The sequence below is a fragment of the Notechis scutatus genome, chromosome 1 (genome assembly GCF_049901735.1).
Source record: "Notechis scutatus isolate UNSWTSFEM ecotype Mainland chromosome 1, rNotScu1.2, whole genome shotgun sequence".
NCBI lineage: Eukaryota > Metazoa > Chordata > Lepidosauria > Squamata > Elapidae > Notechis > Notechis scutatus.
The window spans coordinates 331,744,475-331,771,529 of NC_142009.1; the positions used below are offsets into that span (position 1 = coordinate 331,744,475).

The 27,055-nt window shown below is 43.7% G+C and overlaps 1 protein-coding gene across 8 annotated transcripts in view; it reads right to left on the reverse strand.

The window, feature by feature from the left end:
- The window catches only part of STK11 (serine/threonine kinase 11), a 110,842-nt gene that overhangs the window by 51,080 nt on the left and 32,707 nt on the right, over positions 1-27,055 (reverse strand). For all 8 annotated transcript variants that reach the window (XM_087952722.1, XM_087952721.1, XM_087952720.1 and 5 more), the window contains exons 3-8: positions 17,833-17,916; positions 15,517-15,606; positions 13,709-13,841; positions 11,484-11,620; positions 9,393-9,520; positions 293-350 (exon numbers count right to left, since the gene is read on the reverse strand). In XM_087952722.1, the coding sequence (XP_087808848.1) occupies positions 293-350; positions 9,393-9,520; positions 11,484-11,620; positions 13,709-13,841; positions 15,517-15,606; positions 17,833-17,916 (630 nt within the window). The remainder of the gene's footprint in view (positions 1-292; positions 351-9,392; positions 9,521-11,483; positions 11,621-13,708; positions 13,842-15,516; positions 15,607-17,832; positions 17,917-27,055) is intronic.

Sequence of the window (27,055 nt, forward strand, 5' to 3'; positions counted from 1 at the left end):
GTACAACTTTTCCTTCCTTGTGAGCAGGAGCTGTTTAATCGATGTAGCTATATATACTTATTGATCAAGAATGAAAGGCCAACCACTCAGAGGCTTTTCTGAAGAAGCAAAATGCAACGGGACATCGATTTTAAAAATAAAACTTGTTTACTAACTATCAGCTGCTTTTGTTTTAAATGGGAGTGGGGGAGGGAAAGTGGCAAATCAGCACAGAAATGACACACAGCTTCACAACATCAAACAGAAGAAAAGGGGACAGAGAGAGAAAAAAAAACCATAAATGAGCACTCACTTGTGGTGCCTTATCTGTTGTATTGAAAACCTCTTGGCTGGGTCGTATTCAAGCATTCCTGGAAAGGAAGAAAAACAGGGTGGGAACTGGATGAACTGGGAACCGAGGCACAAACAATTGGTAAAGAGGGGGCTCAAAGTCCTCCCCCTTCCTCCAAGGAACATCAAAGAGTGGCTGCTGAGCTTGGGATTCTGGGAGATATAGTGGGAACATATCCAGAGGTGGGCTGTTACCAGTTTGCACCAGTTCAAGCGAACCGGTAGTTAAGATTCTGCAGTTTGGCAAACTAGCAAATCCCCGCCTCTGCTTGTTTTTTGGCCTGTTTTGGGGCCATTTTGCAGCCAAAAACAGCCTGAAAAATGGCCTGAAAATGGGCCAAAAAAACAGCTGAAAAACGGCCAGAAAAAACGGCCTGAAACAGCCAAAAAAAAAAAAAAGGCCGAAAAATGGGCGGGGTGGGGCCAGTCAGTGGTGGGATTAGCCCCAACCAGCTGAATCCTATCTCTGCGTTTGAGGCGAGTGGCCGGGAGGCGGGGCTGGGTGTGATAAGTGACATCACCCACCCAGTCACATGACCAACTGGCCATGCCTACCCAGCCAGACAACCAGTTATTAAGTTATTCCAATCCCACCACTGAACATATCTGATGGGTACCATTACAGGGGAGGGCAGGTCTATATACAGGAACATCCTCCAACAGGAACGAGTTTAAAAAGTTTCCAAGACCATTTCAAAACCATTTTGGGGAAAGAAGAGAGGCAGGCATATGACATATGCTTCAAGAATCTTAGCTGTTCCCACCCCAAAACACAATTGTTTCTTTTAAAAAGCACCTGCTGGACCCAACCGATCTACCCGGGGGCTATTCAACAAGTGGTATTTGGTGGTACGTTGCTTCTGAATATGGGGGCTCTACTTTGATAAGAAATCACCAGCAGACTAGGGATGACATGATAGCACTCTTCCAATATTTGAAGGGCTGCCACAAAGAAGAGGGGATCAACCTATTTTCCAAAGCACTAGAAGGCAGGACAAAAAGCAACTGATGGAAACTAGTCAAGGAGAGAAGCGACCTACAACTAAGGAGCAATTTCCTAACAGAATAATTAACCAGTAGAACAGTTTGCCTCCAGAAGTTGTGGATGCTCCAACACTGGAAGTTTTTAAGAAGAGATTGGATAACCATTTGTCTGAAATGGTATAGGTCTTGTGCCTGAACAGGGGGTTGGAGTAAAGACCTTCAAGGTCCCTTCCAACTCTGTTAATCCGTTATTCTGAGTCCATTTCATCCCTTGACCTAATGAGCTAATGACTATCTGAGCTAATGACTATCCCGCAGCCATTGAACTTCTTATATTGGTTCTTGACCACTTCACAAAAAATGAAATGTCTCTTCTGAGTTTTCAAGATTCTGGAGGTAGGCAGAGAGGGGATCAAACCAGCTGGGGCTTTTGGCAGGCAAGATATAAAAAGAAAATGTCCGACAGACTAAGACCTGGGTTATTAAAATACCGCTGCTTTAAACTTGCCTTGCAGAACCACGAACAAGAAAATTTGCTTTTCACCCCCTAGCAGGCCCAAAGTGGTTCAGAGGACCAGCTAGTAATACCTACTCATTCCATTAGCTCCCTTCTTCTTCTTTTTTTCCTGCAGCACTTCAACTGTTTGCAAAAGAGGCTTGACTGCGAGTGGTGATGGGAACAAAATCAACGAGTGGCTTAAGTGCTGTGGGAGGCCACCATTGGCTCTTAGCTGTCACAAGCTTTCTGTCCAGGAAGCCATGCATTCTGCTCAGTAAGTAAGGTGCTTATCTTGTGGAAATTGTCCATGCTTGACTGCTTCAGTTTCCTAACTCACTAGAGGCAAATACATTTTTGAGTCTGGTAAACACACTGTGTGCTCGCACCAACTCCCTAAATTCTCACTGAGGGCCATGCTACCCTCAGTCAATACATCTAAGTAGAAGCTCAGCCTCTTTGGGGTCCCCACTGAAGATTTCTGATTGCTTTTTAAAGGAGAGAAGAGGCAGCAATGCACTAGAAAGAGTGCAGAGAAGAACAGCAGCAATAATAAGGGGTCTGGAGGCTAAATCATACAATGAATGGCTAAGGGAACTAGGTATGTTTAGCCTAATGAAGCGAAGGCGTGGGGGTGACATGATAGCTATCTTCTAGTACTGTCATAGTAAAGAAAATATTAACTTATTCTCCAAGCATCAGAGGGCGGGATGAGAAGTAAGGGGTGGAAGATGATTAAAGGGGAGTTCCAATGTAAAATTAAGGAGAAATTTTCTGACAGTAAGAACAATTGACAAGTGGAAAAGTTTGCCTCCTGGTGCTTTATTGCTGGAGGTTTTCAAGAAGAGACTGGATAACCATTTGTCCAGGATGGAATAAGGACTCCTGCCTTGGTCACAAGGAGATTAGAGTAGAAGACTTCCACTGTTCCTTCCAGCCCTGTGATTCTACTAGAGAAGTTTAAATGACTGCCTGCTGTTACTGATCTCTTCATGAACGCAAGCAGCTGCACTATGATCCGTGAGGCGGGTTCCACCAATCCACTTTTTCCAGTACACCAGATCTACTTGATCTGTTCCCAAGCCTTCAGCAGCAAGGGATCCTTTTGTCAGTTGCTTCTGTATCAGGATAGGAACCAGAATTCCAAACAAAAAACTCTACTACTGAGCCAAGGACTCTCATCTACAATTTCAAGATATTACCCGATATCTATTTACCTGCTTTGTTCTCCCCTTTAAGTATTTCCCAACATATCTAAAGTCAGGTTCACTCTCTCAGACACACCTCTTCATTTAAAAGCTATTAGTGCTTACTTTGATATTCTCCACAGACGGCTTCCGACCTCTCCCTTCTCGGTTAAATTTTTACTGGCTATGCATAAATGCCTTTAAATAGTAACCTGGGAAGCACAATTATGCTTTAGATTGGAAATGTTTTTTTATTGATAAAAAAAGGTGTGCCATCGTTGCAAGGGTCACCAGGACTTCATCAAGAAACAGCACCTGGTTTTCTCCAGGGCAATTAAAGCTTTTAGAAAATATTAGATTTGATCTCTGGCTAGCGAACTGGCCAAATATTTACCACGGTAGGGCAGAAACTGTTGCTAGCTCTTGCTTGTGGCGTCAGAAGCTTCCCACACATCTATTTGGCTGGGGAGAGGACTTTGATCTCCAGCTTTATTTCCACTTGACACACCTTTCATTATTGCAGTTTGGGCTACAGAAGGGGTGAGGGAGAGCAATGAGCCTTCCCAAAACCCAATGCAGATGGCTGGACAGTTTGGTTCAGTTCCCTTTGCTCCAAGCCAGGCAAGGGAGAGTCATGAACTGGGGGGAAATGTGTAAGGAAGAAGAAGAGGAGGAGAAGGAGGAAGAGGAGAAAGAGAAGAGGAGGGGAAGGAGGAGGAGGAGGAAAGGAAAAGGAGGAGGAGGAGGAGGAGGAGGAGGAGGAGGAGGAGGAGGAGGAGGAGGAGGAGGAGGAGGAGGAGGGAAGACAAAAGGAGAGGAAGGAGGAACAAGAGGAAAGGAGAAGGAGGAAGAGGAGAAAGAGAAAAGGAAGGGGAGGAGGAGGAGAAAAGGAGGGGGAGGAAGAGGAAAGGAGGGGGAGGAAGAGGAAAAGGAGGAAGAAGAGGAGGAGAAAGAGAAAAGGAGAGGAAGGAGGAACAAGAGGAAAGGAGAAGGAGGAGAAGGAGAGGGAGAAAAGGAGAGGGAGGAGGAGGAGAAAAAGAAAAGGAGTGGGAGGAAGAGGAAAGGAGGGGGAGGAAAGGAAAAGGAGGAGGAGCCCCCTGCAGCCTTTGGAAACTTGCAAGCAGCAGCTTGTCTCTCCATGCATGCAAAAAGTTAAAGTTCATCTAGGAAAAAGAAATGAAGGGCTCCCTTTCCGTTGATCACCTCCTTCCCTTTAAAAGAAAATTAAGCAGTAATCTGCCACAAGGATTTTTCTATCCAGCCCCTTCCTCTCACTGGCAGCTCAGCTTCTGAGTTGGGAGTCTTGGGACCACAGCTGAGGCCCAAAAGGTTGGTCTCGAAAGGGGCCCCAGTGGCTTGCTTCTCGCTGCTATTGGGGCTTGTTCACAGGCCACCTTCCAGAATGGAAGTCATGACAACCACACGGAAGAAGAGGCATCGTTTGCTTTGCCCTCCGCTTTTAGCTCCATTTTTCTCAACCTTAAGATGGGTGGACGTCAACTCCCAGAATTCTGGGAGTTGACGTCCACCCATCTTAAGGTTCACAAGGTTGAGAAATGCTATTGTAGCTGGACGACGGATCGGGCCTGGAGGGAAAAACTGTCTGGACAGTGGCACTCTTTGTGGCAAGAAGTGGGCCCCTGCCAGGGCAGAAAGTATGCCCTGCCTCTGGATGCAGTAATTACACGAATGGGGTGTTTCTCCAACCCCCTTCCAAAGGGCAGGGCCTGAGGGAGGTATGTATGGGAGTGCTCAAGGGTGCTTCAAGGGACCACGAGGGAAGCAAAATTGTGGGTGAACACACCTCAGCTGCTGGGCAGCTGAAAATGAAAACGATAAGACAGATCCTGAGATTTAGCGCTGGCCACTGCAATGGTTTTTGCCTGTGACCTTCGATGGAAGCAAAAGTCGGATTCCGGAGAAGCAGAATAGGAAGAGTTCCTGAGGCTTTTGGTCCTTGAGGCTTGGAGAAGAATTCCTTAAAATCCCCTGCACAGCCAAGAAACAGTCTGTAGAGATTCTCAGTCATCCAGGTCATGGTGCTTTTTCAGGAGGCAACTGGAATTTCTGGTTTTCTTTCTTTGAAGACATTTTGCTTCTCATTCAAGAAGCTTCTTCACCTCTGGCAGGTCAGTGGGGAATGGAAGGATTTATATTCCTTGCAGACAGCTTGGTAACTGAGTAGGAATGGATTCCCAAGAGGAAAAAAAATGGCAGATTACAGGAACCATTAGCACTACTCAGGGGACACTGAGGACACAGATAAACCTCCAAGTGCTTCAACGACCCTCTAAAACAAGGTTCTTCAAACTTGGCAGCTTTAAGACTTGTGGACTTCAACTCCAGTCATGTTAGCTCAGGAATTCTGGGAGTTGAAGTCCACAAGTCTTAAACTTGCCAAGTTTGAAGATCCTTGCTCTAAAAGGATGCAAATGACCAGCTGTCTGCAGGGAATATAAATCCTTCCATGCCTCACTAACCTGTCAGGGCTGAAGAAGCTCCTTGGATGAGAAGTGAAAAGTCTTCAAAGAAAAAACAAGAAAGTCCAGTTGCCTCCAGAAAAAGCACCTTTGGGACAGCCAAGAAATAGATATACAGGTAGTCCTCAACTTACAACAGTTCATTTAGTGACCATTTGAAGCAACAAAGGCACTGAAAAAAGTGACTTGTGACTGTTGCAAAGGTCCCCATGGGCGCACGATCAAAATTCAGATGCTTGGCAACTGACTCATATTTACGACAGTGTCATGTGATCGCCTCCTACGACCTTCTGACAAGCAACCTCTTTGGGGAAGCCAGATTCCACTTCACAACTGCGTTACTAAACTGAACAATTGCAGTGATTCACTTAACCAGGGTGGCAAGGAAGGTCGTAAAATGGGCCAAAACTTACTTAACTGTCTCCCTTAGCCACAGAAATGGTGGGCTGAATTGTAGTCATTAAGTCGAGGACTCAAACGATCCTAGCTTGGACCCATGGCAAGAAGACCCGGTTCTCTAGAGACGGCTCTGAGGCTAGGAAAGAGGACACAGCAGCAGGGTGGATGGACTCCGTTAGGGGAGCAATGGATCTACCATGGGAAGAGCTGAAGGGCCAGGCTGGAGACACGGGATGTGAAGCCATGAGAGCTCCCTGGAGAGTCCATGAGGCTGGGAAAGATGGAAGAGGAGAGGAGAGGGGAGGGGAGGGGAGAGGAGAGGGGGAGGGAAAGGGAGGGGGGAGAGGGAGGGGAGAGAAGACAGGAGAGGAGGGGGGAGGGGAGGAGAGGAGGACCAACAACATGATGTTTAACTACAGTAGTGAAGGGTTCATTCTTAGGGGACATGAAGGGCCAGCTTGGGGCCAGCTTATCCTGGGGTGGGGGGGCGGGGGTGGGGGAGGAAATCTATCAACATGGTTGCTGAGTGCTGACCCTGTCTTGATAGCACATGATCAATCATTCAGAAGTGGACGAATAAGGTCCAACATCACAAGAGATCCCTTGGTTTACAATTACAATATGATCTCCCTCCCTCCCTCTCTCTCTCTCTCTCTCTCTCTCACACACACACACACACATACACGATCTGTGAGCTTCTTGGCTGAAATGAAAGGCTATTCAACGCACTTAATATAAAACGTAACATTAAACTAAACTCAAGAGATTTACATGGCAAGGCTCAATCGCGGTGGTCACGCTTACTGGGAAAGTGTCAAAGAACGACTGCAGCACTTATGGTGCTGGTGACAGCTCACAGCTGAGCTCTGCAAGGGTTGTCACCTCTCCCTTTCCACGCAAATGGCAAACCTGCCCATCCCAGAGAGCGGTGGGAACTGGTGAGCTTGACAGCCTCACCCAAAGCTCAAGGCAAAGTCTCCTACTCAAAACAGGGCAAGGCCTTCCTGTTTGAGCTGGTTTTTTTGATCCGAGGGCATGTGGGGGGAGAAACGACGGCGTGTGGGGCTCCTGAAGCCTCTGCTTTCATTCTATGGGGAACTGGGGTGACGAAGGGGAAATAGGTTTGCATTTTAAGACGCTATTCACCACCCCGAGTCCTTCGGTCAAAACAAAACCGGTCTGTTGAGCAAGAGACCGCTAGCAAAAAGCTCCGGCATAGCCTCATATAACAATCTCAGTATATAAGAAGGTCACATCAAGGGAGTGTGGGTGGGTGGGGGGTAAAAAAACCACAGGAAATATATGCAGAATCAAAAATAGCCATAACATAACTCGGATGGGGTGGTGCTAAAGGAAAGAGAAGTATCAGGGTCATCAGAGAGGGAGGGAGAAGAAATAAACTGGCTATTAAGAGCTTGGTTTTCATGCACCAAGCATTTCAATTAGCCCATCGCGCAGCACCATCTACAGCTGTTTTTAGGGAGTGCAGCTTCTTGATTCAGAGGCACAGCCTTGAAGTTCAGAAAAGACAAGAGCTATGCTTGGATGTCTACCACGAATGTCAGTCTTCAACTTAAGACCGTAACTGAACCCAGAATTATGGCCGTTAAGTCATAGCAGTTGTTAAGCGGGTGATGCGACTGCGCCCAGTTTTACAGCCTTTCTTGCAGTGTTGTTAAGTGAACACGGAAGTCATTACAAAAACAGAGCTGTTGTTAAAGGAACATCGCATTCACTAAGACAACCCACCGTATCTGATGGGCTTTTTGTTTGTTTTTTTGGCAAAAACTGCAAGTAAATGCTGACTTCTGACAAACAAACAAATAGTAATAATAAAAAAAGCCTAAATCATGGTCACATGACGGGGGAGGGGGATATACAGAGAGAGAGAGAGAGAGAGAGAGAAAGAAAGAAAGAAAATGGCCATAAATGCAGGCTGGTTGCCAAGTGACCAAAATGTGAACATGTGACCGGAGGGGAGCGCGGGGGAAATGGGAACTTCAAAACCAGTTCGTTAAGGACAAGTAGGACTCAAGTTATGACCACAATTGAGCCCAGAATTTATGTTGCTAAGTGAGAAATGTGCTAAGTGAGTTTTGACCCATTTCACAACTGTTCTTGCCACATTTCTTAAGCGAATCACGGCAGTTGTTAAAGTAGCCACATGGGAGTTAAGTGAATCTGGCCTCTGACTTCGCTTGTCGGAAGGTCGCAAAAGGGGATTGCCAGGATCCCGGGATACTTGCAACCATCATAAATATGAATCGGTTGTCAAGCATCCAAATGTAAAATCATGTGACCATGGGGATGCTGCAACGATGAATTAAGTGTGAAAAGTGGTCATAAGTCACTTTTTGCAATACTGTTGTAACTTTGAATGATCACTAAATGAACTGTTGTAAGTCGAGGACTACCTTGCAGCTTTGGGGAGATCTGTCGTAATGTCCAATGGGTGACATGTTTGCTTCCTAGGAATCTCTGCAAATCTCTCTTCTTCCATCAGACAAATATGCCTCTATTACAATGAGGAGTAAATGCTGGCTTTCGGCAAAAATGTCGTAAATTGCGGAGTGCTCATGAAACTTTTGGTACCTTTGGCAAGTAGCTTTGGGAGGCCGTTGTAAATCCAATGGTCACTAAGCAACCTGCTGTAAATCGAGGACTACCTTATCTGTCCCTGACCAAGGGACACCTTTGGCCTCAGTTCTTGGAAGTTCTTGAAGGCTGAAGAGAAGCACATTCTGCCCCTGCTAGCCAAAACTAAAGGACTGTCTGCATGTCTGACTGTGATGCAAACATTTTCTACATCGTTATCTGTTCTTCCTAAGTCTTCTTGTAAATTGGCTGAATTATGTCTGGGAAGCAAACACTGACATAAATCTGCTAACAGAGTTACAACAACTTGTGGTCAGGCAGAAGCCTGTAAGAGACACAGTAGCAATTAATAGCCGGCACTTCCTTCCCCACCAAACTATTTTTTTCCATGGCTTATATTATTATTATTATGCATCTCATCTGCTGCAATACTATAAGTCTTCAGACACCTTAAAAACTATTTAAAAGGATTAAAGCACTGAAAAAAAAACCCAAAGAGGTAAAATACAAAAGTTTATTAACAACCTAAATACATTAATAAATTTTATTAACAGACTATTGTGAGAGTTGGATTTTTTTTCTCCTCCCAAATTTAATTATTTTCAATGTTCTTTTACTAGTAAGGGGGAACAAAAGGGAATCGCTGAACTAATAGGAAGGCAACAGCTACTATTTCTGACACTGCTGATATCCCAGTCTGGCCTCAAGCTGGATCTCTCAAGATATTCTAAAATACCACCGGCTTTACTCATTGAGGCTGATGGACGGAGTAGCGGAAACTCACACTGTGACTAAGTTGGGAATGATCTGATGAACTTTGTACCAATGCCCTTTGGACACAGAAAGCGAGAATAGGGATTTATAGATTATGAGAGCGAGGGAGTTTCTCCATAAAAATGTATGGTTTTATGAAGCACTTACCTCTAAGCAAATCTGAAAGCGGAGGGCCACAATCCTCAGGAATGACACACTCTCCTTTTCCAATATTTTCAAATAATTTATAAATATTATCTCCCTCAAAAGGATAAAGGCCTGTTGTAATATTGTACCTGCAAGGGGTGGGGGAGGGAATAAGGAAAGCAGAGAGAGAGGAAAGAAGAAATGATTAGATGCATTTAAGAATTCTTCTCTGACCCAAACATGCTTTTTCAAAGGCAACTGGACTCATTTTGGGTTTGTTGCTGTTGTTGTTGTTGTTGTTGTCTGCATCTCAAACTGAAACACTAATGGTTCGGGTAGTCTGCAATTTTTTTCTGGAAATCCATTCATATTCCCACACCGTTTGAATGGTATTCATTCCAAAATACATAGTTAAATGTCTATGGAGATTCTCGGTCATCTAGGTCAGAGGTCTCCAACCTTGGCAACTTTAAGACTTGTGGACTTCAACTCCCAGAATTCTCCAGCCAGCTGGCTGGAGAATTCTGGGAGTTGAAGTCCACAAGTCTTAAAGTTGCCAAGGTTGGAGACCTCTGATATAGGTGACTTTTTCAAGAGACAACTAGACTTTTTTTTCCCCTTTGAAGATGTTTTGCCTTCTTCAGTTCTGAAGAAGCTTCTTGGATGAGAAGCAAAACATCTTCAAGAAGAAGAAAAAAAAAGTCCAGGTGTCTTTTGAAAAAGCAACTTTGGGACAACCGTGACTTGGGATGGCTGAAAATCTCCACAGACAACCTCTCTCTGAGGGAGATGGGTGATTAAGAAATAGGAAGGAAGGAAAGGAAGTGAAAGTGAAAGTAAAGTGTTGGAGAGCAACCACCTCAGTCCAGAGGAGGGCTCAAGCCTGGACTCCCTACATAAATATAAGAGGCCAAGGTCTGACCAATATCCGAGTGTCTTTGTGTCCTATCGAGACTTTCCCAGGCGGATGCTGCCAGTCTGGGGAGATTCCTGTATTATAGGCAGAGAAAAAAACAAAGTAGTTAGTTTGAACTCTACATGTGTGGGTCTAGTGGTTCCCGCCTATAAGTGGTTATCTTGCTCTTGTTGGAAGATTGCAGATCCTCCTGAATATGCAGCGGATGCAGGCCTAGGAAAAAGCGAAACCCCTTGCTATAAAAAGCGCAGAGCCTGCTACTGATGCCAAGTGGATGAAATGTAGGTATTGATATTCACAATGCAAGTGCCATTATTTTGTACTTGCACCATGATCTAGCATGCACCCAAAGGGTGAGGTTGCATCACCGTGCATGATTTGTCTCTTGTGGCAGCCCTCCTAAACAGGAGTCTGCCACCATCTAGTCTGGCAGGCAGCCCTCTTTTGATGACCAAATTCACACCTGCAAGAGCCATGGCTCTGCCTTCCCTCAACTGATTATGCCTTATTTGGAACAGGAGGGGGGGGATGATTGGATAGCTCCAGACATCAACGCAAGAGAATATTTATAGCTCAGGGTTGAACCATGGGGGTCCTTGGTGCTCCCGGAGCTTGTTTACTTGTGGACATCTCATTACCCAACTAGGTAACATCATCAGCGCTACTGAGTGTAGCTGACTACATGATGTTACCTATCAGGTAATGAAACGTCTGCAAGAAAACAAACAAGCTCAGAGAGCACCAAGTTATGAGAGTTATGACTCCAGTTATGAGAGGCAAAAGATCACCCCCTCGGTACCACCACCTCCGTTTTTCGACTGATGGTCTGCAGTTGAAGGGCTTTTCCTATATTTATTTCTGTAAGACAAAAGGTGAGTGGGAGACAGGCCATACAAGATGGAAGAAGAGGGCCCATCTACATGTCCTTAGCATACTGATAAGTATTAGAAGGGAGAACAAGGTTTCATACAAATCTGAAATTAATCTACAAATCTCTTCAGAACAGTTGAAGGGTAAAGATAAATGGAGTATCGTTCTGGAACACAGGGGATATTTACAAAGGGACCGTCTCTTTAAATTATTACCCCTGGTTAGCAGCTCAAGGAGTCCCATGGCTGACACCTTCACAACTGTCACAATCATTCTGCTGCCGGTATTAAGAGTTTGGGTCCTGCTTAGCATTCGCATTTACTTACAGCGTGACACCTGCTGACCAAATGTCTACTTTGAAGCCAGAAAAGGTATCAAGGCCGTTGGCAATTTCTGGAGGTTGAAAAGCTGGTGATCCCTGGCTGGTTCGGCACATGTCGTCCTCAGCAAATGGATGCAAGGCCTGTGACAAGCAGATAACAAACAGTCATTGCTTTGAGGGTGAAGGCACATGTCTTCAGCAGCAACTGGAAAATTGGGGGCAGCTGTGGGTTATTTTTTTTTAAAAAAAAAAAAGATTATTTCAGCAATGGTCATGATGTTCAACTGGCCAATATCAAACTTTCATTTTTTTAAAAAGAAACATTAAAGGGGAGATTTAGCATTTTAAGGGCAGTAAACCTAACCCAGGAATAAACACATGTTATTTGTTACTAAAAATCAGTGGGAAATCGCAAGCTAGTGTTTTGCAATTGACTACTGTGGTTCCGTTGTTCTATTTAGGGAAGGCTGAGGAATTCTGGGAGTTGAAGTCCACAGGTCTTAAGGTTGCTAAGATTTGACACTTCTGATCTAGGGGGTTCTGAGGGCCCCATGCAGCCCCACTAACTATCCCAGTCTCCATGGTGTAGACTGGGAGTTTCTGCCTTACTCAGTTAAAAAAAAATACTTCAGAGAAAGAATTAAGTTGTAAATACTTGAAAGCCATCACCACCTAATGTATCACTATGACCTGAGAAAAAGGGATCTGCCTTGGTTTGCCCAAATTTCCTGGGTTCTGGCTTTCAATACAAACTGCTTGATGACTGAAGACAGCTGTCAACTGAAAAGCTTCAGAAGTTTAACAATGAACATTGTCAACTTTGTTCTGTAATTTTTAGTTTTCAGATATACTGCAATTCCCCAGCTTGCACCTATCTGGCTGGCTGGGGAATTCTGGGAGTTGAAGTCCACTCATCTTGCTAAGGTTGAAAAACCCTGCTGTAAACATTCAGAGAGGGAAAAAAAAGTATGGTATAAAAGGTGTCCAACCAAGGGACAAGCAATCTGAGTCAGCCAACAGTCGGATGAAGGCCCGTAGCTGTGGGTTATCTTAAGAGTTCTAAAGCAACTATTCTAGGCAAATACTGACTTTAACGAAAAGAAAAGAAAAAAAAGACCCTGAATTTAAGGTTAGGTCTCATCTCCTGCCTCAGAGGGGGAAATAGCAATATAGCCTGTAGCCGATGTCCCCAACCCCCAGGCCATGGCCCACTACTGGGCTGTGAACTGTTCAAAACCAGGCCACCCAAAGCAGCGGTCAAGCGCATTTCCCCTTGCATGAGCAGGCGTGTTCATGCATGCACGCTCCATTTGCACCAGTGGGGAGTATGCACACATGCCGTTCATGCGGAACCATCCCCTCCCTCCCCGCCCCCACGCCGATCCGTAAAGCTGGAATGGTTGAAAAACTCTGGCATATAACAAATAGCAATGTAACATATAGCAATAGCTCTTAAGATTTATATACCGCTTCATAGTGCTTTACAGCATTCTATAGGCAGTTTACAGAGTCAGCCTATTGCCCCCAACAATCTGGGTCCTTATTTTACTGACCTCAGAAGGATGGAAGGCTGAGGCAACCTTGAGCCGGTCAGAATTGAACTCCTGGCAGTGAACAGAGTTAGCCTGCAGTACTGCACTTTAACAACTGACTTCCCATTTTAAATATTGGTGGTAAACTTAATCTTTTCAGTGGATACTGCAGTCAAGTTGCAGCTAACATGCTCTGAACCTGCGTGAAATCCAATGACCCTTCCAGTTAGAGCTGCGTCGTCCAAAAGACCCAATGAGATACTTCCAGGAAACCCACATGCATTCTGCATGGCTGGTGCAGTGGTTAGAATGCAGTAACCGCAGTTTAAATCAGTGCTCACTCCAAGAGTTCAATCCTGACTGGCTCAAGGTTGATTCAGCCTTCCATCCTTCTGAGGTGGATAAAATGAGGACCCAGATTGTTGGGGGCCATAGGCTGACTCTGTATACCGCTTAGAGAGGGCTGTGTAAAGCACCGTGAAGCGGTATATAAGTCTTAAGTGCTATTGATATTACCTGTTCCTGCTATGGCTCCCTAGTAATTCAGAGTGTTATGATCCTAGAGGAAGCATTTTAACTTGGATAACCAGTAGCCAAAGATAGTCTTGTCCGCCATAAATTTGCCCAACCCCATCTTAAAGCATCTGATTCGATAGCTATAGCAATTGACATTCGACATGGAAGTTCAAAAGCATACCTCTGCCACACCTAGATCTGATATCTTTAGAGTCCCGTTGGTTGTTAGCAGGAGATTTCCCGGTTTGATATCTTTGTGTACGATGCCCTGGCTGTGCAGGTATTCCAAACCATCTATAAGTTGGCAAAAGTACCTGCATGAGGTATGAGGAGGAGGCAGAGGGGAAATGAGGTGGAAAAAAATCTGAAGAACAAGCACAGTGCAATAGCTATGTTATTAAGCAGTTAGGATTATCAACCGTGATTCAGAGTCTGATTCTGACCAGGAATCTTACAATGTTTGTGCATATCAGGAACTGTGAAACAGAACAGTTACTGAGAATTTATAGAACGATGCTTGCATTATGTCATGAGCTGTCAGTTTGGTATAGTGATTAAGGCAGAAGGCTAGAAGGTGGGAGACCATCAGTTCAATCCTGCCTTAGCAACAAGCTAGCTGATTTCGGGCCAATCACCAGGAGACAATGCGTTCTAGTCCCGCTTTAGCTATGAAAACCAACTGGGTGACTTTGAGCCAATCACCAGGAGACTGGAAATTCTAGTCCCACCTGAGGCATGAAAACCAGCTGGGTGACTTTGAGCCAATCACCAGGAGACTGGAAATTCTAGTCCCACCTGAGGCATGAAAGCCAGCTGGGTGACTTTGAGCCAATCACCAGGAGACTGGAAATTCTAGTCCCACCTGAGGCATGAAACCAGCTGGGTGACTTTGAGCCAATCACCAGGAGACTGGAAATTCTAGTCCCACCTGAGGCATGAAAGCCAGCTGGGTGACTTTGAGCCAATCACCAGGAGACTGGAAATTCTAGTCCCACCTGAGGCATGAAAGCCAGCTGGGTGACTTTGAGCCAATCACCAGGAGACTGGAAATTCTAGTCCCACCTGAGGCATGAAAGCCAGCTGGGTGACTTTGAGCCAATCACCAGGAGACTGGAAATTCTAGTCCCACCTGAGGCATGAAAGCCAGCTGGGTGACTTTGAGCCAATCACCAGGAGACTGGAAATTCTAGTCCCACCTGAGGCATGAAAGCCAGCTGGGTGACTTTGAGCCAATCACCAGGAGACTGGAAATTCTAGTCCCACCTGAGGCATGAAAGCCAGCTGGGTGACTTTGAGCCAATCACCAGGAGACTGGAAATTCTAGTCCCACCTGAGGCATGAAAACCAGCTGGGTGACTTTGAGCCAATCACCAGGAGACTGGAAATTCTAGTCCCACCTGAGGCATGAAAACCAACTGGGTGACTCTGAGCCAATCACCAGGAGACTGGAAATTCTAGTCCCACCTGAGGCATGAAAGCCAGCTGGGTGACTTTGAGCCAATCTCCAGGAGACTCTCTCTCTCCCACCTGAGGCATGAAACCAACTGGGTGACCTACCTCACCAGGGACTGTTGTTGTGGGCATGAAAACAGGATGAGGAGGTATGTTAGATATATCCACAATCTTAAGTTTTATATATATATATATTGTATAAAAACAGGATGAGGAGGATACAAATACATCCATAAAATAATCTCAAAGCATCTGATGCAACCATCGCTGAAGCAGGATGGCCTGGAAACTAAACTGGTTTAGATCCATCCAATGCTTGAACCCAAGACTGCGTGGGAAGCGTGTGGATTTTTCCTTCACTTCAACAAGGGCAAATCCCCCCCACCAAACTGCATGCTAATAGTTAAGTTCCCCTTCTCATGGTGATCAGGGATGAGCCTGAACCACCCAGTCCAGTGTCCCCATTTCCATGGTGAGGCTTCCTCAGCCAATGGGACTTCGGAGTGACGTGAACTGGGAAGCGTGTGTGCTACTTACCCATGTGCTTGAAAGACTGGAAACTTTTTGTCAGGAACGCTGTCCAACATCTCTTGCATGCCACAAACACAATACTCCATCACCATATACGTGAGAAACAGTGCTAAGGAAGTTCCTGGGAGGAGACTTAATAGAGAAACTTGCCTCCCAAGCATCTAAGTCTACGCTAAACCGACCTCGGCTCAGATGCAGGAGAACAATCTGTCCCAACACCTCCCTGTGGATCCATTTTTAACTGGAGTTGTTGTGATTGACACAAGAGACTTTCTGAATGCAAAGGAAGTACTTGACTTTGTAAATGAATCATGGGCGCTCTCTCCAAATAGCCCAGGCCAAAGGAAGGGAACTAATCTTGAAAATATGTAAAGATTGCAAAAAAAAAAAAGACTTGTCGAAGAAGAAGCATGTATGGGAACTCTAATCCTAATATAGTGGAAGGTGGCTGGTTAGAGGAAACCAAGATAAACAGTGCTAAGGCTTAACATTATGCAGGTAAGTCCTCGACTTACCACTGTTTGTTTAGTGACCAATGTTACAATGTTACAAATTGATTTATGACCGTTTTTTTTTCACATTTAATGACTGCTGCAGCATCCCCACGGTCACATGATCAAAATTTGGATGCTTGGCAACTGGTTCATATTTATGATGCGTGTGGTGTCATGCGATCACTTTTTGAGACCTTCTGACAGGCAAAGTCAATGGGGAAGCCAGATTCACCTAACAACTGGGTTACTGTTTAAACCACTGCAGTGATTCACTTAACCACTGGGGTAAGAAAGGTTGTAAAATGGGGCAAAACCCACTTAACAACTTAGCAATAGAAACCTGGAGCTCAATTGTGGCCGTAAATTGAGGACCGCCTTTAATTATAATTTATAATTATAATGCTATCAGCGAATTAAAGGTTATACCTTCTTAATTCATTTAGCGATCGTGTTCCATTCCAACGATTTGGCAGTCAGGTGAAATGGCTGCTAAGTGAAGATACAACAGAGACAGAGATGCCACAAAGACCAACTGGTCACTATCTCTTATTTCGTACAGTGCTCCAGGCCTGACCTCTTATTTTCCCTTTATTTGACCCTCACAGGATGGGGATTTTGCTTAACAAGCTGCTTCTCCATGAGCTGATCTTCTTCACAGCACAGTGGAATGGGACAACTCGCCACGGCCAGCTTGCCATGGCCAATTCACCACCGCCAACTTCCAACAGTCAACTCACTGCAGGACAACTCAATATGGGCAACTTGTCATGAGGCCACTTGCTGTGGGACAATTCAACAATTCAATGTCATTACTTAAAATAATTTTTAAATAATTTTAATTTTTGTCATTCCCCTTTCACATTGTCCCTCCTTTGGCATCCTTTTTTAATGATTCTATTCCACTATTTCTTCAATATTAGAGTATAACTCTTGTCCCATGGCAAATTGTCCTACGTTGAGTTGGTCCGCAGTGTGTTAGCCGTGTCGAATTGTCCACAGAAAGTTAGCTGTGACAAGTTGGCCACAGTGAGTGGGCGATGGTGAGTTGGCCTTGGCGAATTGTCGGAGACCCATGCCAACGACAAGTTAAGAAACTGAGCTCCATGACTTTAATTAGATTAGAACCCCCCCTTTTTTGTTAACATGGAAGGCTTCTGCTGTCAGTCACACGAAATTTGGTTGCAAATGTGAGGACGGGTAGGAAAATGAATTTTTTAAAATTATAATTTATTACCGTCGTATTGGCCACATTTGCAGCTGTTCGCAGGATCCTGCAGTCATGTGGCTGCATTTTTCTCTAGTTTCTCTGAAACCAGAAGTTATTTCCACTGTGGAGTTGAAGTCCACACAAAGTTGCCGAGATTGGGAAACATGGCCTTCGAGCAGGGCTGTCAAACACCCGGCCCACAGGCCGGAGGCATCATGCGCTGGCCACGCCCACGCCCTGTTTAGCGAAGGGGAAATAAGTATAGATACGTCATGTGACGCCACCATGATGACATGAGTTTGACACCCCTGCCTTAGAAGGACTCTGCTATGTCTTTCAGATTTGAAGATGGTCCACCATCTGCTTTGCATGCAGAAGGTTGAGACTTGGCTCTGGAAATCTGCTGAAAAGCGGATCTTAGACAGCAGAGAGAATCCCTGCCATCGCTCATAAACAATACTGAGTGATGGACGCCTGTCCTGTGTAGAAGGCATCTGACTGTGGAAAGATGGAACATCATTAGAAACCAGAGAGGGACATGTGGAAATAAGGAAGACAAAAAACCAGGGAATCCAGATCTTCATAGGAAGAATTCAAGAGGGGAGCCCAAAGAAAGGATATATTTTTTGCTTCTCTTCATTGTACAACACATCAACTAGCTGGATCACATTTTTGTGCCGCAACCGCCGTAGGAGTTGTATTTCCCTGGAAGAGGGGAAACAGAGGAAAATGTATTGGCAAAGAGATGAACCTAGCCTCAAAAATACTGTAAAGTTCTTGCTGTAGGAATGAATTTGTTGTGTTGAATTGCTGACTGTACAGAGAAACATATATAGGTAGTCCTTGACTTACAACCATTCATTTAGTGACTGTTCAAAGCCACTAAAGACATGGTTGTAACTCAAGGTCTCTGTCTCTGTCTCTGTCTCTCCCTCTCTCTCGATCTACACACACACATATATAATTTCTTTGTAGAATAACCATTGAAAAAGATGACTTATGACCAGTCCTTGCACTTACAACTGGTCCTTGCACTGACGACTTTTGCAACATCCTCATGGTCACGTGATCAAAACTGCACAGAAGTCTGTCCAAATCTGTACTCTAGAGAAACATATTCAGGTAGTCCTCAATTTACAACCATTCATTTAGTGACCATTCAAAATTAATACAGAACTGGAAAAAAAGTGACTTTATAATTGGTTCTCACATTTACAACAGTTTCAGCATCCTCATGGCCATACTTTGCCTCCCAGGACGTGGAAAACCTGGGTCTCCTTCCAGGCAATTCCACCAGAATTAATGCTGCAGGACTGCCAAGGCAAATGACTATAGCCCGTTGCATTTATTAGAACACCATTATATGATCCTTCAGATAATCATATAGGTAGCCCTCGATTTACAACCATCCATTTAGTGACCATTCAAAATTAATACAGAACTGGAAAAAAAGTGACTTATAACTGGTTCTCACATTTACAACAGTTTCAGCATCCTCATGGCCATACTTTGCCTCCCAGGACGTGGAAAACCTGGGTCTCCTTCCAGGCAATTCCACCAGAATTAATGCTGCAGGACTGCCAAGGCAAATGACTACAGCCCGTTGCATTTATTAGAACACCATTATATGATCCTTCAGATAATCATATAGGTAGCCCTCGATTTACAACCATCCATTTAGTGACCATTCAAAGTTACAATGTAAGTTTTTCAACTTATAACCGTTGCAGCATCCCCATGGTCAGTGATAAAAATTCAGGGGTTTGGCAACCAGCTTGTATTTATGACAGTTGCAGCATCCCGAAGTCATGTGATGGCCATCTATGACCTTCCCAGTCAGCTTCTGACGAGCGAAGTCAAAGAGGGGGGGGAGTGGATTCACTTAATGACCATGAGACTCATTTAACAACTGCACTAATTCACTAAACAACCATGCAAAAAAGACTGTAAAATTAAATGTGCCAGATCTGATTAGCAACAGAAATTCTGGCCTTGGTTGAGGTCATAAGTTGGGGACTACCTGCAATTTGCAATGGTTTTGCTGTTGGAACAACTGACATGCTTACTTCAAAGACCAGGCAGCCAGAGCTGCACCCCCTACCCTCCAAATTCCTTCCCCAGAACAATCAGTTTCAACACACTTTTCTTTCATAGCCAATTTTATAGAAACAAAAAAGGAATGGAAAAATGTGTGATGATTGTTAAGAACATTCCCACAGCATAATCCATGAGTGGGGAAGAATACCAGGGGAAAGGCGCCTCACTTAAAAGCACCCATAATTATTTGTTGTCTGACTGCAGTCGTAGGTTCCAAGGATACTGTGCAGATTGCAGCTCTGCTTTTAATGCCATTATGCAGCCATTACCAAGACGGAGGAAAGGATCTAATCCAGGGGTGTCCAACCTTGGCAACTTTAAGACTTGTGGACTTCAACTCCCAGAATTCCTCAGCCAGCTTTGCTGGCTGAGGAATTCTGGGAGTTGAAGTCCACAAGTCTTAAAGTTGCCAAGGTTGGACCCCCCTGATCTAATCTCTTAGCCCCGAAGCTATCTGCTTATGGACAGCGCTCCACCAACAGGAATGTCAGCAGTCAGAGGTACTTTTTTTTTTTTCTTCCAAAAGGCAACTGGACTTTCTGGAGTTTTTTCTTTGAAAAGTTTTGTTCTCATCCAAGAAGCTTCTTCAGTTCAGTTCTTTAGAACTGAAGAAGCTTCTTGGATGAAAAACAAACGTTTAAAAAAAAGTTTTCAAAGTGAAATGTTTAAAAAAACAAAAAACAAGGAAGTCCACTTGCCTTTTGGAAAAAAAACACTTTTGGGACAACCATGAGCTGGATGATTGAAACTCTCCATAGACATCAGCAGTCATATTTAATTCAGATAGGAGCAAAAGTCTTTGCTGGACCTGGACTGAAAAAAATCTACATTTTCAAACATTTAATAGAACAGAAAGTTTGGTGAGTGACTTTGTGTGTTTGTCATATGTACCTACTGTAATCTCACTTAATAGGCAGAAAATGTTTTTAACAGGAGGCAGGAGGCAGAGGGCTGTGTATGAATTTCTAAGAAGAAAGATAGTATTAAAAAACCCCATCAAATAAAATATTTATTCTCTTTTGTTCTTACTCTCATACCATAAATAGTTTAGAAGCAGCAAACTACATGCAATTGGCTAAATTCTATTTCCACTGGCCGATTACTCATTCTCTTTCCTGCGTCTGTCACTTCAGTCTTCCAGTTGGCCCTGGCTGAGTCCCCAAATTCTAAACCAGCAGAGTTGTGAGGCAATCACACGTTCAAAGATTTGAATGGACAGATTAGCATGGATGAAGAAACACTTTCAGATTTGAGCTCCGTGGCTTATTCACAGGGTTCATGGAACAGGCGTTGGCAAATTGCACAGTTTTAGCCGAGCTGATCCTTACTTGGGTGTTATGAAGGTAATACAGCTTCATTCCCAAAGTAACAAAGAGGTTCTATAGGACATAGAGACTAACCTCCTCCTCTGTGCAGGAATCCTAGACTGTCCACCCTTTTCTAGAGCTAACCCAATGAAGGAGACGTCTTGATTGTTGGTTTCGCTATTGAACTGCTCTTATTGTAGGAACTTTTTTTTCTAAAAAATCTCCCTTCCAGTAGCTTAAATCTATTCTTTTGGGGTCCTCCTTTCCATAACAATGGAGGTCTTCCCTTTCTTCTTTATCCTTTATCCTTTCAGATACTATTATACAGGTAGTCCTCAACATACAACCACAATTGAGCCCCAAATTTCTGTTGCTAAGCAAAACAATTGTTAAGTGAGTTTTGCCCCAATTTTACGACCTTTCTTGCCACATTGGTTAAGTGAATCCCTACAGTTGTTTAAGTTAGTAACACAGTTCTTAGGTGTATCTGGTTTCCCCCACTGACTTTGCTAGATGGTGGCAAAAGGGGACAACTGTAACCGTCCTAAGTATGAGTCAGTTGCCAAGCATCTGAATTTTGATCATGTCACCATGGAGTGCTGCAATGGTCGTAAGTGTGAAAAACGGTCATAAGCCACTGTTTTTCAGTGCCGTTGTAACTTTGAACGGTCACTGTTGCAAATTGAGGATTACCTGTATTATATTTCAAAGACTATTATATATTTTCCTCCCAATCTTCATTTTTCAAGGTTAAACATTCCCAACTCCTGCAACCTGTTTTACTTCTTCCTTCTCCTTCTCCTACTCCAGAACTATTCTAATTCCTCTCAACTATCTATCCATCCATCCAATCACCCATCCATCATCCATCCATCCACCCCATCCACCCACCCACCTATCCATCATTTATACATGCATGCATGCATACATACATACATACATACATACATACATCTACTCACCCACCCATCTATCCATCCACCCATCCATTTATAGAACTTATATGCCTGCCTCACTCATATAATGATCCTAGGAGGCGCAGAAGAATCAATATAAACAGACATAAAAACAAAAACGCTCTTCCCACCAGTACCAAGTTTTGGGCTCAGATTGACTGGTTTGTGGAAGGTCCTTTTTCCAAGAGCAGGGACAACATTTGCTTTTCACCAGTCATCTAGCACTTCACCGGTTCTCCAGGACTTCTCAGAGATATAAAGATTTAGTCAGGCCAACTAGTTCACACATTACCCTGGGGTGGAATTCATCCAATCTTGGAAATTTAAATTAATTTTTTGACCCCATTTCTATTGGTCTCAACCCTCATTTTTCTCTTGATCATCTTGTTAGCATTTCACCATTTTCACTAAGAAGCTGCTATTCTTTTCATTATCATTATTATTATTATTTCAAACATATCCAACTGAGCCTTTTTGTTGTTGCTGGCATCGCTTGCCACCTCAGTACATTCCAAAATTGCTGTGACAGCCTGCATTCACCTGTGGCTTCTGCTGACTGTCCATGCAGACTCCCAAATAAACTGTTCGTGTCAGGCAACTGATAAAAGAAGCTGAGATTAGGAATTATTTCAGTTTCTTTTAAGAAAACACTTCATCGATGGTGGAGCTGAGAGACTGGCATTGGGGCAGAATCTTAACGTCACCCAAAGCGAATCTGGTTTGAAGTGGGGACATTTTGATGGATGAGGTACAATGGCTTTCAAAACCTAAGGCGGATCTAGGTAATGGTGGTTATTGAAAAACTGCAATTGTTTTAGTAAAGGGTAATGGTGACTGATGGACCTAAATTGAATTATTTTTTGTTTACTTTACTTTGTTTACATGGTGCATGGCTGCCCATCTTAAAACAACTCTGGGCAGCTCACAGCAAGAAAACTATAAAAAAAAAAACAATTAGTTGTATGCTGCTGAAGCTTTAGTGTAGGTTCAAAACAGACCTGGAAAAATTATTTGCTAAAGGGAGATATTTGGAGGGAGATCCAGATGGAGATTCACTAAAAACCAGATGAGCTGTGGACCCTCTCCCCCCCAATCTATCTAAACATTTCATCTAGATTAGTAGAACGCAATAAAATATAAATGTTAAAAAAGATCTGTGTTTAAATACCAATGTCTAGGCCACCTAACCATTGAAGCACAGCATTGTTTATATTTTAAAAAATCAGATACTGAACCAGTATGTGCCCTCAGCCTTCAGCTGGTCATGATGCAATCTACAGTGTGATGTGGGACCCTCGCAGTCACAATGAGGGGAGGATACTATGCCCCATTTATACACAAAGTCCCAGTAGGCACCATGTGAGGTTCAAGTACTATTCAGGATTGTTCACTGCTGAGGTGACAAGATTCTGGCTCTTCTCTGTGACAGATTCTCAAATATAGAATGACTACTGTCGTGTCACCCCAAGTCCTTCCCTTCATTAAACTAGATATAGCTAGCTCCCTCAGTTGTTCATCACAAGATTTAACTCCAGACCTCTGATCATCTTTGTTGCTCTTCTCTGCAATCTTTCTATAATCTGACTCTCAAACGTCTTTTTTGTGTTGTATGGCCAAATTGGAGGCAGTCTTTCCAAGTGTGCTCTTACCAGGGCAGTATAAAGCGGCACTCACATTTCACATGATCTTGATGCTATATCCCTCTGTGGATGCAACTTAGCACTACCTTGGGAGTTGTGGGTGCTCCATCACTGGAGGTTTTCAAGAAGACTTGAGCAGGAGACTGGACTAGAAGACCTCCAAGGTCCTTTTTCAACCCTGTTATTTTAAGTTCTATGTTCTATAGTTTGCGGACCCACCACAGGGGGTTTACGAAGGATTGAAAAGATGTTATGATTTAAATCTTGAGTCTTGGTGGTGCATGGTCATAAAAGGTATATAAAAGAATTCTGTGGCGAAGAAAAGGTTGAGAACCACTATTCTACTTAATGCAAAACAGTACATGTGAACATTAAAGCAACATTACAGCTACCACATATGTATGTATGTATGTATGTATGTATGTATGTATGTATGGTATTCAGCTTTGTCCGGGTATTTTCCCACGTCGTTATAGTTGTGCTTTTAAAGTTGTAGCAACGTTTGGCAGAATCTCATCTGCCATCATCAGGCTTCTGTACAGTGGGAAAATACCGGACAAAGCTGAATACTATACATATAAATACACACGAAAACTTAAGAAAACATGTGTGTGTGTGTGTATGTATGTATGTATGTATGTATGTATATTATCAGAGAAGCCATAGAGATTGAAAAAAGACCTGAAAGCATGAATAGAAGAGATGACTCCACCAGACTGTCAATTATCTGGAAGCCTGCACTCTCAAACAAAAAAATCTCCACACCACAAGCCAGGCAAACACCTGGGCACAAACAGATCCCCCCGATACCTCCAGCTCAAACACACCCCAACCAGGCACCCAGATGAAACCTACCTTCGTAATAAATGATAGCCGTCCATTTACTCTGAGCCAAGCTGCACTAAAAGCCTCCAATACAGGAAACACAATGTTGCCAGCCAATCAAAACACAAAAAAGCCACAAAACAGACAGAAGATATTAGAAACACCAATCAAGCAGAATACAGCAAACTCCAAGACCAATAAATGCAAACCAAGACTCCCAACCAATCAGGATGAAGAAAAAGCCATTCTGGCACAGCAGTAGGCTAGCCCCAAATTTAAAATTGAAACGACTGTGAAAGTCTGACTCACAGACGAACACAATACAGAAGCCTGATGATGGCAGATGAGATTCTGCCGAAACATTGCTACAACTTTAAAAGCACAACTATAATGACGTGGGAAAATACCCGAACAAAGCTGAATACCATACACACACACACACACACACACACACACACAGTGTGTGTGTGCGTGTGTGTGTACACACAGAGAAACCTCAGTCTATGATATTCAATAAGGGAGAAAAATAAACTATCTGGCAAGGCAATTTAAAAAGCTGAGCTGTTGCCTTCTTTGTATGCAAAGGGGTGGGTAGGATGGGGAAGGCACCAATAAGCAATCTGCAGAGCTAGCCTGGGGAAAATGAAACTACGTGATGGCTTTGGCTTTGATGTGCTTTCTTAGTAAAACAAAAGGTGGGGGGTCCAAAATAGGTGATTTTGCACTGTGTTTTTCATCAAATTCTACAAATCCACGAGAAGTTGCAGTCATACTTGCATTTTTATGGCAACTGGAGAATTCCGGGCTATCTCGCATACTCTTCCTTTGTGTCTCTCAGCCTCCAATATGTATCCTCTTTTACTTTCAGAGTTCGATAAAATCAGTGTTTCCAAACTATAGCAACTTTAAGATATGTGGACTTCAGCTCCCAGAATCCCCCAGCCAGCATGGCTGGCTGGGGAATTCTGGGAGTTGAAGTCCACATATCTTAAATTTAGCAGGGTTAGGAAACATTGTACTAAACCTATTAGCTTCTTCAACATATCTGTTGAAGTCCACGCGGCTATAAACATTACAAACTTTGAACAAACAAGCATTAAACAATGAAGGTTACATGCTGGGGCATGTTTCAAATTACCGAAGCCCATCCTGCATAGCTTTCAAAGACGCTCACCACCCAATAGAGCAAGGGGCTTCAAACGTGACAGCTTTAAGACTTGTGGACTTCAACTCCCAGAATTCCTGAGCTAACATGACCGGAGGTGGAATTCTGGGAGTTGAAGTCCACAAGTCTTAAAGCTGTCAAGTTTGAAGCCCCCTGCAATAGAGGTTAGTTTGGATGCCAACTTTGGAGAAGAGGAGGAACTGGCTGTTTACCCACCAGAAACACAAGTGCGTGTTTTTTTTTTTTTATAAAGGTGCTCCAGAACATACCAGAACAGCTCTTTTCTGGAACAGTGTAAAACCCCTGCCTCTTTGAATACACCTCTCCAAGTTCTTGGTTGAAAACCAGAAGAAGGTTTGACCGATAGCTAAATTTGCCACTCAAGATGTGATGCGCTGAAGTAACTCAAAATGACATGGACTGAAGATGTTACCTAGCTGGGAAACGAAACATCTGCAGCCAAACAACCAAGAGATCACCAAGGACTCCATCTGCCACTGAAGCCCAATGTCCGTCTACTTTTCTGCTGCCTAATGGGTGGAAGAAAATGGTTAAGAGGAAGACCCTAAAGCAGGGGGGTCAAACTCGTGGCCCATGGGCCGGATGCATCACGCGCGGGCCACGCCCAGTTTAGCGAAGATGGGGGGGGGGGAAGTCATGATACGTCACCTGACAATGCCGTGACTATGCAAGTTTGACACCCCTGCCCTCTTGCTTCTGGCTGTTAATTTCGTGCACATTTGTCTTCCTTCTTTACAAATTATTACTTCTGCTGTCAGTTTCTGTTATCAGCCCTTACTGAGGTTTCCTTTCCTTATATGGCTCAATTCTCATCCCCTACTCCCCAAATCAGCTGAAGGAAACTGTGATGCACTGTTCTGACATCTTCTTCAAAGACTACTATGAACCTGAATCTGCTACAATATAGGCAGAATGTTTTTCAGGTAGGCAAGACAAAACCTGCCACAAGTATTACAAGTCACAATAGCAAAATTCTTATCCATTCATTTTTACTTTTACTTCCTTAGTTCACTACCAGTAGGGAATTTTTTTTAAAAAAATTTCTTCTTGTTCTTTTCTTGGGTTGTCTCATTAGCCAAGGACCAAATCTTGATTTAGAGGAAAGTTTGCTAAAGGCTCTTTTTAAATCCCTCTGACAAACTCCTGTGACTGTCCTTGTTTCAGTTCCTTCGGTTCCAGTCAGTTTCTTGGCTGGAAAAGGAGGCTACATCAATTACCAGGGTTTCTATCCTGCACAATTGTGGCAACTTGCCTTAAAAAAGAATGGGCAATTGGTGATTTGGAAATAGCAGGCAGCCTTCTCAGCACAACACATACACACACACACACACACACACACACACAACCAAAACACCCCAAAATGAGCAGGGCAATAGCCTCCAGAAGTTGTAGGTGCTCTAAATTCTAATTTGCTGATGACACAACAGTGATTGGTCTCATTCGAGACAACGACGAATCCACATACAGACAGGAGGTTATACAACTTGCCTCAAGGTATAACCGGAACAATCTGGAACCGAACACACTCAAAACCGTAGAAATGGTGGTAGACTTTAGAAGAAACCCTCCCATACTACCACCTCTTACAATACTAGACAACACCGTATCAACAGTAGAGACCTTCAAATTTCTAGGTTCTACTATATCGCATGACCTAAAATAGACACCTAACATCAAAAATGTCATCAAAAAAGCACAACAAAGAATGTTGTTTCTGCACCAACTCAGAAAGCTCAAACTGCCCAAGGAGCTGCTGATCCAGTTCTACGGAGGAATGATGGAGTCTGTCATCTGCACCTCCATCACTGTCTGGTTTGGTTCTGCAACCCAACA